This window comes from Phyllobates terribilis, unplaced genomic scaffold (assembly GCF_046119375.1).
Source record: "Phyllobates terribilis strain yellow unplaced genomic scaffold, ASM4611937v1 Scaffold_2__4_contigs__length_985480577, whole genome shotgun sequence".
NCBI classification, from domain to species: Eukaryota; Metazoa; Chordata; class Amphibia; order Anura; family Dendrobatidae; genus Phyllobates; species Phyllobates terribilis.
In genome coordinates, this window is record NW_027362762.1 from 356,694,216 (window position 1) to 356,713,878 (window position 19,663).

General features: G+C 41.7%; 1 protein-coding gene across 38 annotated transcripts in view; it reads right to left on the reverse strand.

Annotated features, from left to right (window-relative positions):
• The window catches only part of ABI3BP (ABI family member 3 binding protein), a 436,219-nt gene that overhangs the window by 261,380 nt on the left and 155,176 nt on the right, over nucleotides 1-19,663 (reverse strand). For all 38 annotated transcript variants that reach the window (XM_073664653.1, XM_073664641.1, XM_073664649.1 and 35 more), the window contains exons 3-4: nucleotides 4,720-4,782; nucleotides 1,544-1,676 (exon numbers count right to left, since the gene is read on the reverse strand). In XM_073664653.1, coding sequence (XP_073520754.1) covers nucleotides 1,544-1,676; nucleotides 4,720-4,782 — 196 coding nt within the window. The remainder of the gene's footprint in view (nucleotides 1-1,543; nucleotides 1,677-4,719; nucleotides 4,783-19,663) is intronic.

Below are 19,663 nucleotides of genomic sequence, written 5' to 3' on the forward strand. Positions count from 1 at the left end.
TAAGAAAGGTTTATGGAATAAAAGTTTTGTTGGGAGTGTTTCTTTAATGATCAGGAAAGGTTTTGTTTTCCTGCTTTTGTTTTTTTCTCACCTTCTGCCAAGAGCTATTTTTTTTTTTTACTTTTCCAGGACAACCTGTAGATTTTACTAGATAATATGTAGTTTGAATGGCACTATTCATTTTGCCACACAATGTGGGATTAAATGGTGTGAAAATACAATTCTGCCAATATTTTTAGACTTTGCTTTTTACAGAGAAAATTATGCTATAAAAATGACCTGGAAGTATGATTGTCCAGGCTAGTATGATTATGCAGATACTTATAGGTGGTGTCTAACGAACAAAGTACATTTTAATTAATAGATGTTCCCCTGCTGAGATAATCTTATAAATGTGTCCCGCTGGTCCGGTGCGTGCGCACTGAGGCTGTGTGATTACCAGCTTCAGTGCGCACGTGCTGTGACCTGTGGCTCCTGGCGCATGCGCAGTCAATGTATCTTGCGGTCACCACTGCAGTGTCACAGCACGTGCGCACTGAAGCTGGTAATCACACAGCCCAGTGCGCACGCGTCGGACCAGCTACCCGACGTGTGCAAATGCGCATGAGCCCCTGAAGCATTGCGCTTGCCGGGAGCAGTATTCAAATGTCATGGGTGGCACCAGCACTGACTGAATGCTGCGCTGCCCATAACTGAATCTGAGAATCACACCCCTATGACTGAATACGAGTTGGTAAAACAAAGTATATAAAATGTTAGAAAAGCATTATAATACCACCAATTTTCATGAAAACAGCTTGTTAGTGATGTATACTGCATCACTAACAAACCAATGGGGGCAGTGTAGATAGTAACTAGAATGTGACAGGTTCCCTTTAATTTGTAACTGATACTTCACAATGAAATACAAAAACCACAGCACTCTTCATAAAATTGTTATGGAGCCCAGTAAATTGACTTCTTTTGCTCCGTGGACATTACTGTGGAAGAATCTCTCCTCCTTAGTAACAGTCTGTTCATCCTCTCTTGAGGTATGAAGATGGCGGGACATTTCCAGCACACTTTTCTCATGCTGGTCCCCTCCATTCCCTTGCTGCAGCACTGCTCACGGAGACTTAGTGCTTTTATTAGCTGTGTGAGACGGGTGCAATGCAGAGGGCACATCCCCCGATCGAACATCAGTACCATGCCTGGACTGAGCTCAGTACGGATAGAACAAAGCAACACACATCTATTGGAGTTAAGGCAAAGGAAAGTAGCAGTAGTTGGGGAGCAGCATTGGGCAAAACCCAGAATCAGGTAATATACAGTAGTGTAAAATTGTTAGAGTTTCTGTTTTATTTAATAAAAATCTAAATGACAGTTACTCTTTAATTACGGAACTGAAGATTTCTCTTAAGCCGATCAGTGTCAAAAACAAAATGTGAATATCCATGCCCAAGAGATTTCCTGCAGCTGCTTTCTAGCTATGCATTTAATTTATGTGGCAATACAGTATGCACAGTCACTACCCATGGACATGTCCAATTTCAAGCATATTTACCTGTCATTTGGACATTTGCTGAGAGCAGACCAGTCAATTTGTGGATTTATTAGTATACCCCATGAGAGGAAGACAGATGTTGGAGTCAGTGTACCAATGACAAGCTGTAGAGGCTTCTGAATGGAGTTTTTATCTGTGTGAAAAAGTCCAGAACGTATTATTAATATAATAGCCACTGTAGAACAAACAGCAAGGCATGCAGCAAGTGAGAATTGTATCAACTACATAACACTCTACCTGTTAGATCAAATGACACCTTATCGTGAGTCCCAGTTTTCCCAGGATGGACATTTTATTACCATTGTTTCTTTTCTCATACAAATCTTTTATATTAGGAACACAAATGCCTTATTTAGCGCCTATTGCATAGTGGCAATTGTACAGATTTAGCAAATTTTACATCATACATATGAAGCAGAGAATTCATTATAAATGTAATGTAAATTAATTGTCTTAAGATGAATCTGTCTTCCCCAAAATCAATATGAAATGATCTATACAGTGATATAAGAAAATTAACCTCTTTTAAAAATTATACTGTCACTGTACCGGTTATAATTCGGGGGCTATGGTGCATACATGTGGGCTGTGCTCATACTGTGCTTGCATGTACTGTCAATCAGGAATGGCTAAGGACACTCAACAAGGGGGTGTAACAATGCTCTGAACTCTTGGCTGTGCCAAGGGTGCAATAAAGCCCCTTTAATTACATGTGAGTATTGTTCTCAGGCACTTTGCCAATAGCAGGTATAGTGCTAGTATGATTTTTATAGTGGCTAAGTCTCCTATAACACTGTATAGCTGGTTTATTATCGATTTTGGGGGTGACAGACTCTAACATGTTTAAATGACTCCCATGACATTTTATACCCTTAATGGGAAATTATAGTAATGGTTGGGATAGTAAATACTAATGCAAGGTGCTTACTCACTGAGATTATTCTGGGCTCAGCAGCTGCAGTCATGCACTAGGCTTGCTTGTCATTCCCTGCACTGCTGCATTTTCTTGTTGAAGTCTATGCTCTGTGGGACAGAAGAGAAGGCACAGCATATCCAGGGTGCGTGCCTGCAGCTACTGAGGCCGGACTCGTCTCAGTGAGTAAACGCTTCGCCAGACTAGTCCATGTTAATATGCATACGGCAAACAGCAGCTATATCAGTTGATTTTGCACAGATACCATATGTGCATTTGTTTTTACCATCTGCACAATACTGTCATTTCACAATAAGTTTCTAAAAGGCAATAGGGGCAATTTAAACACATTGGGGACCTCACAGGTTACATTTAAATATGTATATGGTGAAGGTATCAATACATCAATTACCAAGTGTATATGTACCAAATGACTATAAATAAACCAAATAGAGACATTTGGAGAATCTACTATCTGTCAATTACTTAAAGGGTTATTTTTGTGATCACAGATCTGGAGAGCATGGCTCCACAACTTTCTGGCTTTCTGTTTGTTGTTAGGTAAATTGGTGATTAACAGTGCAGACCAGCGACATGGCTGAGCCACTGGCCCGAACTGTGTGCTCTTGATGCTGCAAGTAGAAGCAGCTGTGTCTCTTAAATATAGGAGGAGTGCTGGGGCACCGGAGGAGGCCAGATCCAGCGATTCACACAGCAGTGCACTAAATTTCTCGATATTTCTCTTTCTACATATATTTCTGTATTCTCTATATAACAAAGAACTTTCAAGTGTTGCATCGTAGCCTAGGAAACCGGCCATTGCTGATAGACTGCAGAGGTGGCCGGTAAACTAGGCAACGAGTATTAAATTATAGAATGAAAAATCCTTCTACATGAGACCAGAGAGGATTTTTAATAAGAAAGAGATAAATTGCAAGCAAGTATTTTACATTTTTGCAATTTATGATTATGAGAAAAACCTTTTAATCATAACATGATTTCACTAGGTCTCAGTGTTGAAGGGAACCTGTTACCCGGTTTGTCCCATATGAGGTAAGTCCATTACTTTTCAGCCCTCATATACAGCATTCTAATATGCTGTATATATGCCCCCAATCCGGTTTGCAGCAAAAGAAAAATACCTTTTATTATACTCATCTACTGGCCAGTCTGGTCCGATGGGAGTCACTGGTCTTGGTCCGGCACCTCCTTTCTTCTTGTGATGCAGTCTTCCTTCTGTGCTTCATATGGATAACGTGTCCTATGTCATCCACACAGTGTCCCCGGCATCGCGCTCATGTGCAGGCGCACTTGCACTTCTCTGCCCTGACCAGGGCAGAGCAAAGTACTGCAGTGCGCATGTGGCGGGGCTCCTTGACCTTTCCCGGTGCATACGTTCTGCAGTACTTTGCTCTGCCATCGATAGGGCAGAGAAGTGTGTCTACAAAGGAGAGCAATGCCGGGGACACTGTGTGGATGACGTTGAATGCGTCATCTACACGAAGCACAGAAGGAGGATGGCACCGCAGAACAGAGGAGGCGCCAGATCAAGACCAGAGACGCCCATTGGACCCGACCGCCCTGTAGGTACTGGTCTTATTTCATATGGGACAAATCTAGTGACAGGTTCCCTTTAAAGATTACCTCCCATGTGGGGGAAAATAGGGTAATATATTAGAGTACTCTATATTACTCTATATTACACTAGTATCTTTAATTACCTGAAGCACACATAAAAACAACAAAAAAGTTAGATACTCTTCAATGGTCTACAAATTAGATAACAAGCATCTGCAGTCTGTGCCCCATAGAATAAAATTGTTTCCTTATGACTGTGATTGCATGGATGAAGGCCTCTTCTGTTTGCCTAGGTGCAATTCAGCTAAAGGAATTGGGAAAAGAGAGATAGTTCTGTATGTGCCAACATTATTTGGTAGGTGAAATGCCAAATTGTTCTCTGTTCGCAAGGTGACCACTATATCAAATTGAACCCTAAACAGAGAGATATATATCATATTATTGTCACATGAACTGTTAATATACCGCATTTCCCAGCTAAAATGTATGTTTTGCTGCTCAGCTTGAAGAGGATCTATCAGCAGATTTCACAATACACAATGCATAGAATATTTGATAGATCTCTTTGACCTGATGAGGCTGGTATACTGACTTTTAAAATCTATTTAATAATGTATGCTGTTAGTATTCTGAAATCTGTTGACAGATCTGCTTTAAGACTGACATAAAATGGTAAATAACTTACCTTTACAGGACTTTTTAGGATTGTCATTTGGTTTAACTGCTATCAAGTATCTGGTCTCTGCATCTGAAATTAGATAAACATATTATAATAGATTAAAACATTTGCTAAAATGAAGTAATCAGTCAGTCACTGAAAGTCTAAAATATTAAAAGTTCAAAAGTTCAAGATAGATTGTATTAATACATTTATAGAGAACCTAATGGTGCTTAAGGGCTATTTCATTTTAAAATGTCAAAGACGATCACAACTTCTACGTGAAAATGAATGGGGGTTGTCACAACATTACAGTTGTTACTAACATCAATCATTACAGTAATATCCTAGGTAAAAAGCTGACTTCATAGAAGCAGGGTTTTTATTTAAAGTACAACTATTGAAAAACAAGTTTCTGAACAAGTACAAGTGAAGTCATTGATGATGCATTACTACTTACTACACAAATTACTTATGTTGAAATTTACTATCACTGTATCTCAGAAATATTTTCTTTAACTGATATTAAGTGGAACAGTATCATTATCCATGGTAACAGAAACATGAAATTATGACTGCTGTGTACAAAAAAAAGTGTCTTCAAGCCAATTTGTCCAAATTAATCATCAATATCCTGTACAATTAAGTGCTCAAAGCCAACATATCATTCCCCGAAACCAAGCTCTAGCATTTTCTATGATGTAGAGCCAATAAAAGATAAAACCACTCTGCATGAATATCAGAAACGTTGCAAGTATTTCTGCGGTTTACAAACATATTTATTTCATGTTCGACTCTTGTAATTTAGGACTTTCGCTGATTTAATCTTATGACAAGTCTACATATTAGCAAATCATGAAAATAGAAAATGTTTTTGAAAACTTATTTTTATATACCAGTTTACATCTCCTGTATATAGTGAATGAAGAGACAATAGAGTCTGCGCCAATGTGTAGAAAGCACTCCTGCATGGAATACACGTGTTCAATTCTACTGATAGCATCAAGAGAGCAGGCATATGGAATTTGGACACTAACACACAAATCACTTCCACTTGCATAGGCATTGTTTGGGCCAATATATATCCATTAGATTAATGCTGATAAATAATGCAATTCCCTGTGATATGGTTTATACTGCCTCCAATTCTGAGTTTTATCCAATTAGAGTGCCCTAGCTAAGAAACATATCACACAGAAAAAAATGATTGCAGTGATAATTTTCTACTGGGAGTCCATGCAAAATCATTCTGATCTGCACCTGTTTTCTTATTGCAATGGTTGCATAGAATCATATAGCTGTATGGTTTTACATAATTCTAATCACACCAAAGATATAAAATGCATTCTTTATGTACTTTTATGGAAAACTTGTTACTTGTACATACTCTTTAATCAGGAAGCAGTAAAAATAGTTATATATACTGTTACAATATCTGCTAGAAGGCCCAGACAGAACATTCTGAAAATAAGAGAACTTTTGATTTTTTTAGTCTACACCCAGACCAGGGTTGCCAACAAGAGTTCATCCATTATTCTGGACAACTTATTAAAAAATCACAGGCAGCAAACTTTTCTAATTAGAAAACCATAATGCATGATAATGATCTTAAGTAATACACACCTGTAGATAAATAATTCTAATATGAACTCATTCTCACCATTCACTATGAGCTGTAAAATAATGATCATTACAGTCACAATGACCGGTCTCAAAAAAATTATATTTCCCCCTATTTTTACACACTGTCCAGCAGTTTCCAGATGTTTTGCAATCCTGATGTAAACAGTTTTGAACTATTAGAAATTCAGAGAAATGTCTACATTAACCCATTCCATACATGTGATGTAAAAGTACTGATGAGCAGATGACGAAACGCGTCGGAAGTCTAAAGGGGCATCTATATTCCAGTTTCTTTGTGGGAAATGTGTGGTATTTTGGTGATAAGGCCCCCCTCTTTCTCTCAGACCGGGCATCTGATGGCTACTTTACCCGGAACTGATCTGGATTTACCTGTATCGGACAACCACTTGGTGAGATTGTTCCATATTGTTTGTTCATTATTGCTTATATCTATTGATAAGTATATCACTTGTGAGACCATTTAGGTCACCAAGCCTTTTTAAACTGTTTGTCTGTACATGTTCTTATGAGCCCTTTTAGAGATATGAATTAAAAGTTATATTTTAATAATACCGCTATCTACCTTGCTGACAACATACTCTTTGATTGGTAGACTGCCAATCTATTAATACTGAAAAAGAGACTTCCAGTCTGCTCAGTGGTGACATCACAGAGAAGCAGAGAAGAGCGGTGCTGGACACTGGAGAGAGCAGCGGTAGGTGAGTATATTAACACAATCACACTACATTACATGAATGTGTAAAGTGCGTCAGAGCAGTAGTCGCGATCGAGCTGCTGTCCGGTTGTGCTCTGGCACTTTACAGACAGGGGGTGTCCCAGTCCTTGTGTGCTGTAGGGTGTGGAATGCATCACACTCACTTGTGAGCTGCAGGTCTCTGTTTCTTCCAGGCTTCTGTCCACAGGAGCCGCTGTACACAATACATGGGGCACCAGGTTTTCTTGCTAAACAACTCGGTTGTCCTTTTTTCACAGGTTCACAAAACTGGGGCCAACGGCACTTTTATGCATGCCTAATAAAAAGACGGACACTGTTGGATCACAGCCCAAACGGCGTCCACGGTGCCTCTGACGCGCCCCTGGGCCTGTGTCGCGCTGCGTTGCGCACGCGGGAGCTTACCCGGAGCCGGATCTCTTGAGGGTTGTAGTCTCGTGGCGGTGATCCGGTCCGTGCCCAGGGAGTCAGACTAAGTGGCGCTGTATTAGCGGTAGATGTTGGACGACTACGCCACCCGTTGAGTACAGCTAAGGAGCTGCTGCTGCAGGGCAGACCGCTGAGGCCAGTGGTAGGATTGTGCAGCGTGATAGTATAACCCCCAACGGGAGGGGTATGGCCTCAGGGCAGCCGACGTGGATGATGGGGGTAGCAGGAACCACTCAGAGACGGTACGGTGTAGTTCAGGGTCTTTACTGGTGACAACGATAGACCCTCCCGGAGTACTGGCTAGCGATTGGGGCCTGGTCAGTCCTTGAGCAGATGGGATCTCCCCTGGCCAGGCGGAGTTGTAGGCCTCCCAAACTAACGATACTCTTCTGGCTACCTTGCTAGAAGCGGGTATAAGTAGCCCACGTCCCTGAGTGTACCGTGTGGTGCTCATCCGTATGGCCGGTGACTCGGGGCCTTCTAGTAGCTTCCGCTCCACGACGGCGGTGCTGGTCCCACGCGTGTGACCGTGCCTTCGGGTTTCTGGGCCAGAGGACCTGCAATCCCCTGCCGGTCGGTTTCTGCTGCTGGATAGGAGTTAGTCCCCACAGCCTCGGACTCCGGGTCCGGTGATAACTTCTCAGTCAGGGCGAGCTCTGCAGCTGCCAGCCCCTGACTCCTTGTAGCACTGCTCCCACAGAGCTCCTGATGTTCTTTCCTATATCTGCTTCTCTTCTCTGTCTCTACTTCTTCTCTACTCCCTAACCCTGCCTCAGCCCTAGGTTTATATAGGGGAAGTTCTTCCCCTCCCAGGACTGGGCAGGAGGTGTGGCATGCACAGGATCCCTGACCAAGAGACCTCCCACCTGCTCTCAGACATAACATTGCCGTTACTGTGGAAACCAGACCCCTGGGGTGCCACACCTCCATCTGCCTCATTACAGGGAATATTCCACCAGGGGTTCCATCTAAATCACGCATTTCTGAGATTTACACGGAATCCCTGGTGCAAGCGCTCAGCATAGAGTGCAGGGTAAATGTGAGCCGAACTATACTGTGATCTTTCAGAGACAGAATGAACAAATCAGCAGCAGGTGAAGAATGGGTTTTATTTATTTTTTAGGCCGTTCCTCATGCAGTATAAGTGATTAGACGACTTTATTATTTGGGTGCGATTACAGCGATACCAGATTGGGTTTTTGTGATTGTCAGCTGTCATACACTAATTGTTTTTTTTTTTTTTTATGTCGTTCCGCATGTGGTAAAATTGATAAGGCAGCTTTATTCTTTGGTTCAGTACGTTTACAGCAATACTACATTTATATAGTTTTTTTATGTTTTGCCGCTTTTACACAATAAAAACTATTTTATAGAAAAAATAATTTTTTTGCATTGCTTTATTCTGAGAGCTATAACTTTTTTATTTTTCGGCTGATGGAGCTGTGTAGTGGTTTGTTTTTTGACGGACAAGATGACGTTTGCAGCGGTACCATTTTTATTTACATTCATCTTTTTGATCGTGTTTTATTCCACTTTTTGTTCGTTGGTATGATGATAAAGCATCGTTTTTTGCTTAGCTTTTTTTTTTTCTACCGTGTTCACTAAAGGGGTTAAAGAAGTTGTCCACTACTTTATATGAACCCCCCAATGTATCCCCCAGGGGCCCAGAAGTGTTTTTGTAAATACTTTGAGGTGCCTTTTCTGCCTCTGAGCGGCGCTATCGCTGGCCGCTCAGAAGCATCACGCGACCCATCACTGATGTCACGTCAAGTGAGGCGTGACATCAATGACGTGCTCCCCGTGGTGGATGCTGGGCTGTGGGAGGGGTTACCCAGCACGTCACACCCAGCATCCACCACGCTCTTTCCCAGTGAATGAGGTGAGGGAGAACGCGCGGTGGATGCCGTGTGTGACTTGCAGGGTAGTCCCGCCCACAGCCCAGCGTCCACCGTGGAACACAGAAGTGAGTACCCCCTGCTGCAGCCGGAACTTGACGTGACATCAGCGGATGTTAGAGCCAGCTGCAGTGGGGGGGTCATGTGATGCCTGTGAGCGGGCAGTGATAGCGCCGCTCACAGGCAGAAAAGGCACCACAAGGTATTTAGAGAAACACTTATGGGCCCTGGGGGAATACATTGGGGGATCATATAAAGTAGTGGACAACCCCTTTAACTAGTGGGACAGTTTTATAGGTCAGGTCGTTCCGGACACGGCAATACCAAATATGTGTACTTTTATTGTTTATTTTTTTTTCAGAATATTTATTTATGGGTACAATATATTTTTATTTTTTTGGATTATTTTTGGATTTTTTTAAAAATATTTGTACAATTTTTTTTTCACTTTTTTTCACTTTCATTCACTTTTTTTATTTTGTCCCACTATGGGACTTTCATTTTTTGCAGGCTGATTGAGCATCCCTATGCTATGTGGGCGGTCAGCGCTGCATTGCACTGTGCATGATCTAACTAACTTGCTGGTGCCTGGTGACCTGGATGTCGTCATGATGACATCAGGTCACCATGGCAACGATCGGGACCCCATGGCCGCTTGATACAGGCCTCTTGACCACGTCGTCCTCCTGGTGGGGCAATCCTGGTAATTCGGATGCATCTGCCTCACAGCCATCGTAGATGTTTTTCACCAGCCTGTCAAAAGGAAACCATCCAGGTGGGAACTGAAGGAACCGCTCCACAGGGCATTCCATGTCTCCATCCACTCCCCAGTGGCTTCCGGGTCACTGGGTAAGCTCCTGGTGCGTCTTGCGCTGCTCCCAATCCATGCGGCTGATACCGCCGTGTAACGACATGCTCACACGCTGCATATTCTTTACCATCTTCTGCTGCAATGGCGCTGCTAGATGTGGAGGCTTCTTCTTCTGGACTCCACCCCTTCATGGGTGGAGCCATTTCTGGCCACCCCACCTGTTCAGATTCATTCTCCTCCTGCTCCTCAGGGATCATCATTAACGGGTGGGATTTCTATTTCCTTCGCCGTGCCCGCGATGGGCAGGCACTGCTCACAGGGGGCTCAGGCCAGCACCCGTACCAGACAGATTTTCGCACCGTTTCCTTCTCAATACGCCCACAATAGGTGGAGCTATCACCAGCCTCCGCACCACTCACTGATACTTTGTCATTGGCACTCAGCGCCATCTTGGCCGTTTCAGGGATTTCTCCACTTTCTGTATGAGAAGTTTCTGAATCCGGTAGTCGCGACAAAGCTGCTGTCCAGTTGCGCTCAGGCACTTTACAGATGGGGGGTGTCCCAGTCCTAGTGTACTGTAGGGTGTGGGATGCATCACACTCACTTGTGGGCAGCAGGTCTCTGTTTCCTCTAGGCTTCTGTCCACAGGAGTCGCCGCACACAATTCATGGGACACCAGGTTTCTTGCAACATTCAAACTTTTACTAAACAGTCCAAGTTCAGGTGGGATAGGGCACTGCAATGCACAGTTTCTTTCTCCTTAGCACAACTCCTACTCTCTTCAGTCACATGCTCATTCTGGACTAACCTCAAGCCCGCAGACTTCATCAGCCTTAGGGATTCGATGTCCATTCTGGCAGTGCACCCGGGACTGGCCATCTGTCCCGCAAGTAATTCCATGTCCCCCAAACCTCGAGATGTCTGAAGACCAGGCCCACTCCTTGGTCTGGAGCCATAGGCTCCAGATGTTATAGGAATAACCGTTATAGCTCTCAGCTTGGCCTCCCACTGCCTTGCTCGACAACCACATGCTAATCATTGCAGCCCACAGCATCTCAACTTGGACCTCACACTAGTAACTTCACAACCTCTGACCGAACTCAACTCTGACAGGAAATACTCTCCCTCTTATCTTAACTATGCCCCTCCCAACTGGGAAATTCTCTAAACACATGAACTAAGCCCCTCCCTCACCTGTGTCATCAATGTAACTTCACACTCCGTATCTCTATTGTGCCAACAACTGTACTATCTAAAGTTTTAGCTTATATCTAACATTAATCCCATACCTATATGTTAACTGCTTATCCTTCCACTATCCCTATCTAGTCATGTAATACAACAGTCTGTCAATGTCAATAAAATACATTTAAATCATTCACAACATTAATAACCATAAAACCTTGTACACAATACAGCAAGAGCGTACCTATTTCAAAAGGAAGGGATGAAGGGCATGAATTGCCCCAAACACACCCCTACACATGTAATGAATGTAATGAATAAAAAAGTTAGTGGGAGTGCTTCATTAAATGCCACTATCAGTCTCAGACAGCGGCATTTAAATAGCGCCATTGCCGATGAATGCATATGCAGTGCCCCGAGGGTTCGGCCGCTACAGGGGTATTGCACCTCTGCCAGAGGTGTGATATTCCACTCCCGGGTAAGGATGGAGTATGGACCAGGGCTCAGTTAGCTGCATGCATCACACACACCCCATTTCCGGGGGACAGCTCAACGGTGCTCCCATTTATACAGTAATGCAGGCACGACAGACCATGTCCCTAGCTGGAGTAGGGAGGGGGGAGGAAAACCCAGGGATGTAGGAGCAGAAGGGGACGGTTTCTGTAGCATAGGAAGGAGCTCATTGGGTGCTGGTCACCTGAGCTCACACTCAGAGGGGAGGTATAAAAGGTGGGCACCATCTTAGGACAGGGGTCAGTTCAGACAGTCAGTGAGAGGAGAAGACAGGGAGCGGAGGCTCTGTAGGAGCTCTGCTCAAAGGCAGGCCTAGGGTGAAGGCCGGAGCCTGGGAGGAGAAGGAGAAGTAGGCCTGGAAACGAGGCCAAGGGAAGGAGGAGAAGAAGGAACAGGAAAGGAGGAGAAGTGACAGAGAAACAGAAGGGCTCAGAAACAAGAAGGCAGAAGGGACCCTAAGGACCAACGTGAAATCGGGTGACGGGTCAGGCAAGAAAAGGGTACCGGATCCCAAATTGGTGGAGGTAAATTATCCCTCAGCGAAGAACCGGAGGTCGTGATCATCACTTGGTGCGACACCCTGCTAAACCTTGCTAGGAAGGCACCATATAGGATAGCGGGAAACGGGGCCCACGTTTACCCGCATAGATCCGCGGCAGCTGGACAAAAGCTTGGTCACTGGTGGGGCACGAGCCAGAGGAAGGATAGAAGGGAGTCCTGTGCCATACTCCTGAATGGCCTGGGGGTTGACCGAGCCCCTCACCTGGTGGACGCAGCACGGCTCGGGCAGTCATTACCGGCGGAAGTGACTTGGAGTATACGAACTGTGAGTAAAAGACCCTGGACTGCAACACGTTGTCTTTGCATTTCTTGCCGCGCCAGCACTACTGGTGCTGGGATGCCCTGCACTTCAATCCCCACCATCTGCGCTCACTGCCCTGAGGCTACACTCTTCCCGTGGGGGGTTATACTATCTCAGCTGCACACACCATCAGCCTCAGTGGACTGCCTTGCAGCGGCGGTTCATAATAGCCGCAATCCACGGGTGGCGTAGTCGGACATTACCTAAAACATATAAAAGACTGCAACTGGTCTGACCACCTTAAGCCACGGGACCGGGTCGCCACTACTACTCCCAGCATTGCCCTGAAGCCCGGTTCCGGGTGTCCCACGGCCCATGGGGCGAGTCCCATATAATGGTTGCCATCAATGTGAAGTTTGGTATTGACATAATTGTACTGACCTGGAGAATCCTACTGACAAGGTCATTTTTACAGCACAATGAATGTCATAAAAAAAATTCCAAAAACAATTGCAAAATTGTGTTTTTTTTCCGCATTTTCATCGCAATTGGATTTTTTTTTCCATTCTCCAGTACATTGAATGGTAAAATGAATGGTGTCATTCAAAATTACAACTCATCCCACAAAAAACCAAGTCCTCATTCTGGCTATGTCGAAGGAATATTAAAAAGGTTACGCTTTTGGAAGAAAAGGAGGAAAAAAAAACAAAAGTGGAAATAGAGAAAATCGCCCGTTTGGAAGGAAAATATTAATCAGATAAAGTCCAGCAATAGAAGCATCTAATATAATTTTTAAATGTAGTTTTCTTCATGATACAGTCAGGTTTTGATAAAAGAGTACATTGACTCTAGATATGACTACCTAACAACACAGGCCCTTCAGCAGCACAGATTAATTGGTGTTTATACATTTGGCAAAGATAAGTAAACTAGTTGAAGAAACATATCAAAAGGCTGTACAGTTTAAAAGAAAAAGGCCTTTTATAAACATGGCCAGCTCCGAGAGCAACTTTTCCTTTTGCATGTATTCCAACTCCCTAAACGGCATATTCCACATGAGTGCAAGCTGAAGAGCATGTGTAATGGAAATTGAGATAGAACATAGCAAATGCATTGGCAGGTTATAATTGTGCTTAACACATTTACATCAAAATTAACTGGAGAGATTTACTAAGGCCTTTTTTCTACTATATTTAAAAAAAATGCTGCATCCTGGAAATGTGGTATAAGTCTGTGAAAATGGGTGACTGTTAGTGATGAGCAAGTGTGTTCTGTTAACCCTTTCGGTGCTCGCCGAGTATCTTCAGCATGTTCGAGTGTTATGTTTCAGTTTTGTCCGTGTGCACGATTTGCGACTGTTTGACAGCTTTAATACATGTGAGGAATGCCTAAGAAACAGACATTCCTCACATGTATTAAAGCTGTCAAGCAGTAGCAAATCATGCACACAGAGTGACTCAAAGAAAACACTCGAGCACGCTGAAGGTGCTCGGAAAACACCCGAGCATGCTCGTAAATCTCGAGTAACGAGCATGCTCGCTCATCACTAGTGACTGTCTCTGTAAATATCCTTACCACTGTTTGCAGATATTCATTTTTGAAGTGTAAATGATTTGTTAAAGTACACAAAAAAATCATAAATTAAGATTTAAGAAGTAGACAACTAAATTGGAGGTTAAAAATCACTGATTGTATTGAAACTACGGCAAACTGCTGATGAAGTGAAATATCGCTGGAATCAGGCTCTTTGTCCCTACATAATGATGCTCTCAGATCAACAGCAAAAACCTGGTGACAGATTTCCTTTAAACCCTTTAACCCCAAAGGCTGTTTGCACATTAATGACCAAGCCAATTTTTACAATTCTGATCAGTGTCACTTTATGAGGTAATAACTCTGGAACGCTTCAACGGATCTAACATTTCCCACATGTCTACTTTACATCAGCACAATTTTGGAACCAAAATTCTTTTTTGTTAGGAAGTTATAAGAGTTAAAAGTTGACCAGCGATTTATCATTTTTTCAACAAAATTTACAAAACCATTGTTTTAGGGACCACATCACATTTGAAGTGACTTTGAGGGGCCTTTACGACAGAAAATACCCAAAAGTGACACCATTCTCAAAACTGCACCCCTCAATGTGCTCAAAACCACATTAAAGAAGTTTGTTAAACCTTCAGTTACTTCACAGGAATTTTTGGAATGTGGAAGCATGAACATTTAACTTTTTTTCACAAACATTTTACTTTAGACCCAATTTTTTTTACTTTTGCAAGGGTAACCAAAAAAACATAGACCCCAAAATTTGTTGTGCAATTCTCCTTAGCACACTGATTCCTCATATGTAGGGGAAAACTACTGTTTGGCGCACGGCAGGGCTCAGAAGGGAAGGGGCTTCATTTGACTTTTTGAATGTAAAATTTGCTGGAATAATTAGCGGACGCCATGTCGCATTTGGAGAGCCCCTGAAATAAACGGTGGATGTTCCCCACAAGTGACACCATTTTGGAAATTAGACCCCTCAGGGAACTTATCTAGATGTGTGGTGAGCACCATGAACCCCCAGGTGCTTCACAAAAGTTTATAACATTGAGCCGTAAAAATAAAATTTTCACATTTTTCCTACAAAAATGTTTTTCAGCTCCAAATTTTGCATTTTCGTAAGGGTAACAGGAGAAATTGCACCATACCATTTGTTGTGCAATTTCACCTGAGCAAGCCGATACCCCATATATGGGGGAAAACAACTGTTTGGGCACACAGCAGGGCTTGGAAGGGAAGGGGCGCCATTTGACTTTTTGAATGTAAAATTTGCATTAATGTGGAGCTGTGAAAATAAAAAAAAATAATATTTTTTCCACAAAAATGTTTTTTAGCTCCAAATTTTTTTCTTTTCAAAGGGGAAACAGAAAAAAATAATAGAAAAATAATTATTTTTGCATAGTTTTCTTCTGAGAGCTATAACTCTTTTATTTTTCCGATAATGGAGCTGTATGGCAGCTTCTTTTTTGCGGGACAAGATTACATTTTCACAGACACCATTTTTATTTACATTTTTCTTTTTGATCACGTTTTAATACACTTTTTGTTTGGCGGTATCATGATAAAGCATAGTTTTTTGCCTCTTTTTTACGGTATTCACTGACGGGGTTAACTAGTGAGACAATTTTATAGGTCAGGTCGTTCCGGACGTGTTGATACCAAATATGTGTACTTTTTTTATTTATTTTATTTTTTTCCTAAAAATATTTATTTATGGGTACAATATATTTTTATTTTTTTAATTATTTTTTTTTAAATATTTTTACACATTTTTTTTTCACTTTTTTTAAACTTTTTTTTTACTTTTACACTTTTTCCCCCTATGGGACTTTCACTAATTGCAGGCTGATCATTCCTATACTATTCAAACTGTCAGTTCTGCACTGAAACACAGTTGCCAGATCATGCAATTTTCCTAGCTCTGGTGACCCGGATGTCATCATGACGACACTTGGTCCCCATGGCAATGATTGGGACCCCACGATGACGTTGTGGGCTCTCTGATCCAAAGGCTGAGGGGCTTTCTTCCCGCTGCCTGCACGCTAAATGCTGTGATCACCGAGATTGCAGCATTTAGCGGGATAAAGTGCCGGGTGTCAGCTGTCAGAATCAGCTGACACACAGAGGCGATCATGTGCGCACAGTCTCTGTGTGTGCAAAATTGCCGAGACGTATCCATACGTCCCTGGTCAATTAGTACCAGGACACAGGGATGTGTGGATACGTCTCACGTAAGAAAGAAGTTAAAGGTTATATATAGTAGAAATTATTATTAAGTCCCTTAGATGCTAAACTTCAATAGTGTCCTAGACTACCAGAGACAATTGGATAGGGGTTGTTAGATTGATCTAAACATTTTCGAACTTGCCAATGGTACTGAACCAAACTCACCACTTGGGCATGCAGACCAGTTTAGGATCATTTCATTCTGTTTTTCAGTGGTAAGAAAATAGGTTAAAACAACTAACACAACAATTCCCTATCATTTTCAGAGCACTCTTGAAAAGCTATACATCTATGTATAGCAACAGATATAATTTTTCTTTTTTTTCACCGACAAGCTGTGGTTTATTAAAATGGAAAGCAAAGTTTAATTTCTACAAAAAAATGAACAATAAATTAAGGCACTGGTGACGTACTCTCAAATGTGCCCTAAGTATAGTTTTTCATATGAAAACATATGTGATGAGTAAAAAAACACACATGTTGAGCGGTGATACAGGGCACCAATAGTTCCAGTACATTTGGCAAATGATCTTAAGATTCTCTGTAACAGAGAGCAGTAAAATTGAGGTGAACATATTTCTCTCCATTGTAAACTTATACATAGACAGATACCCTTTTCATTTCTTTATGATCACAGATCCTTTTTTTTGACTCCCAGTAGCACAGACATCCATATGTATATTAACCCCCACAGTTATTTAATCAGTAAGATATGAAAATGTTTTATGTTTGCCTCCTACATAAGTGTTCGTTTATCTAATGTGAATCTGCAGCAGTTGTAGTGGAAACATTTGTCTTCTAATAATAATAAAAGGACAATACAAAAAAAAAAGTTAGACTGCATACAATATATCTACAATGCCCTCGTTTTCAGGTGTATATGAAATAAGCCATAAAGATTAGTATAATTCTTGTGACCATTCATATGGCCACAATACAGGCATATTTGGATTCCATATTATGCTATGCCCAAATCACCAAAAATGTAACTGAACTGAACTTATATCACTATAGTGTTCTAATGGGATTGACATTTAGTCCGCGGAGGACAGAACATTATGTTTGTACAATCATTGTGTAAAACTGACTTTAAGAAGGAGGCTAATCCACAAGAACAGGGCATAACATGCCAAGCATTTCTAACGCATTTTTCAATTCTGCATAGTGTCTTTGACAAGGGACAATGCAGAAATGGTTATAACTTTTTAATAGAATTATACATTGTGTTTCTAAGAAGCCAACCACACTTTCCTATGTTCTATGTACACTTTAATGGTTCCTCCTATTTCTTGATTAAACGGATTTGGCCACTGTATGATTATATTAACAAATACATTGGGGGCATGATTTTCTGGCACGTACAAATAAATATTACAGGTTCTCCTGCACTTAATAGAGCAAGTGGCTTCTCCACAGACTACACAGCTCTTCTTACTACAAAATGGCTTCTAATGAAGGAGCATGTGACCACACCTGTCTATTAGCATTGCCCAATTGAAAAACCCTGCACATGAGAAAGCTGATTTTACTATGAAGTGACTGATGTACAGGTCTGGTAACATTCTCTTCCATCAGCAGATATTTTATCGACAGGAGAGCTGTGCAGTCTGTGGAGAAGGCAGTTCTAATAAGTGGAAGAGAACCTACAATACTTATATATTATAAAATGTAACAAGATCATGTCCCCAACGCATCTGATAACATAAAGGTTGAGCTGCCAAAACAAAATTTATCCCCTTCACCCCAAAACCTGTTTGCACCTTAATGACCAAGCCAATTTTTTCAATTCTGACCAGTGTCAATTTATAAGGTAATAACTCTGGAACACTTCAATGGATTCCAGTGATACTATAGTGATATTATACTTCATGATAGTGGTAAAATGTGTTTGTTATAACTTGTGTTTATTTGTGAAAATATCAGAAATTTGGCAACAATTTTGCAATTTTCAAACGTTTTAATTTTTTTGCCCTTAAACCAGAGAGTTATGTCATACAAAATTGTGAATATAATAAATAACATTTCCCACCTGTCTACTTTACATCTGCATCATTTTTGAAACATAATTTTTTTGTTAGGAAGTTAGAAGGGTTAAAAGTTTCCCATTTTTCCAACAAAATTTACAAAATGTTTTTTTAAGGGGCCACATCACGTTTGAAGTGACTTTGAGGGGCCTATAAGACAGAAAATACACCATTTTAAGAACTGCACCCCTCAAAGTGCTCAAAACTCTATTCAAGAAGTTTATTAACCCTTTAGGCGCTTCACAGCAATTAAAGCAACAAATTTATTTTTTCCCACAAATATGCTCATTTAGCCCCAAATTTTGCATTTTTACAAGGACAAGAGGAGAAAATGAACCATACAATTTGTTGTGCAATTTCTCCTGAGTATGCTGATACCCCAAACGTGGAAGGAAACTACTGTTTGGGTGCACGGCAGGACTTGGAAGGGAAGGAGCGCCAATTAACTTTTGAAGCGCAAAAATTGGCTGGAATAGATAGCGGACTCTATGTCTTGTTTGCAGAGCCCCTGATGTGTCTAAACAGTGGAAACCCCCCACAAGTTACCCCATTTTGGAAACTATGTCCCTCAAGAAACGTATATAGAGTTGTGGTAAGCACCTTGATCCCACAGATGCTTCACAGAATTTTATAACGTTGAGCTGTAAAAATGAAAAAAATAACTTTTCTCACAAAAATTTGCTTCAGCCCCAATTTTTCATTTTCACAAGGGTAACAGGAGAAAATGGACCATACAATTTGTGGTGCAATTTGTGCTGAGCAAACCGATACCCAATATGCGGTGGAAAACTACTGTTTGGGAACTCGGCAAAGCTTGGAAGGGAGGGAGTGCCAATTGAATTCTGTAGTGTAATTTTGGCTGGAACAAATTGTGAATGCCCCTGACATACCAAAACAGCATAAAGACCCACAAGTGACTCAATTTTGGAAACTACACCTCTTGAGGAATTCATCTAGCGGTGTAGCGAGCACTTTTATTTATCAAGCGATTCAAAGAATTGTATAACGTTTGGCTGAGTCAATGGAAAATCACCATTTTTTCCACTCGTTAAAGGGTTGATTTTGACTTGTAGGATTGCTGCTTCCAATAGGTGGCGCTATAGAGTTCAAGTCATCTTTTTCTCTGAGGAGGCAATTTGCATATTAAATTTCCCAAAGGAGAATTGCACGGCAAATAAGCCTCCT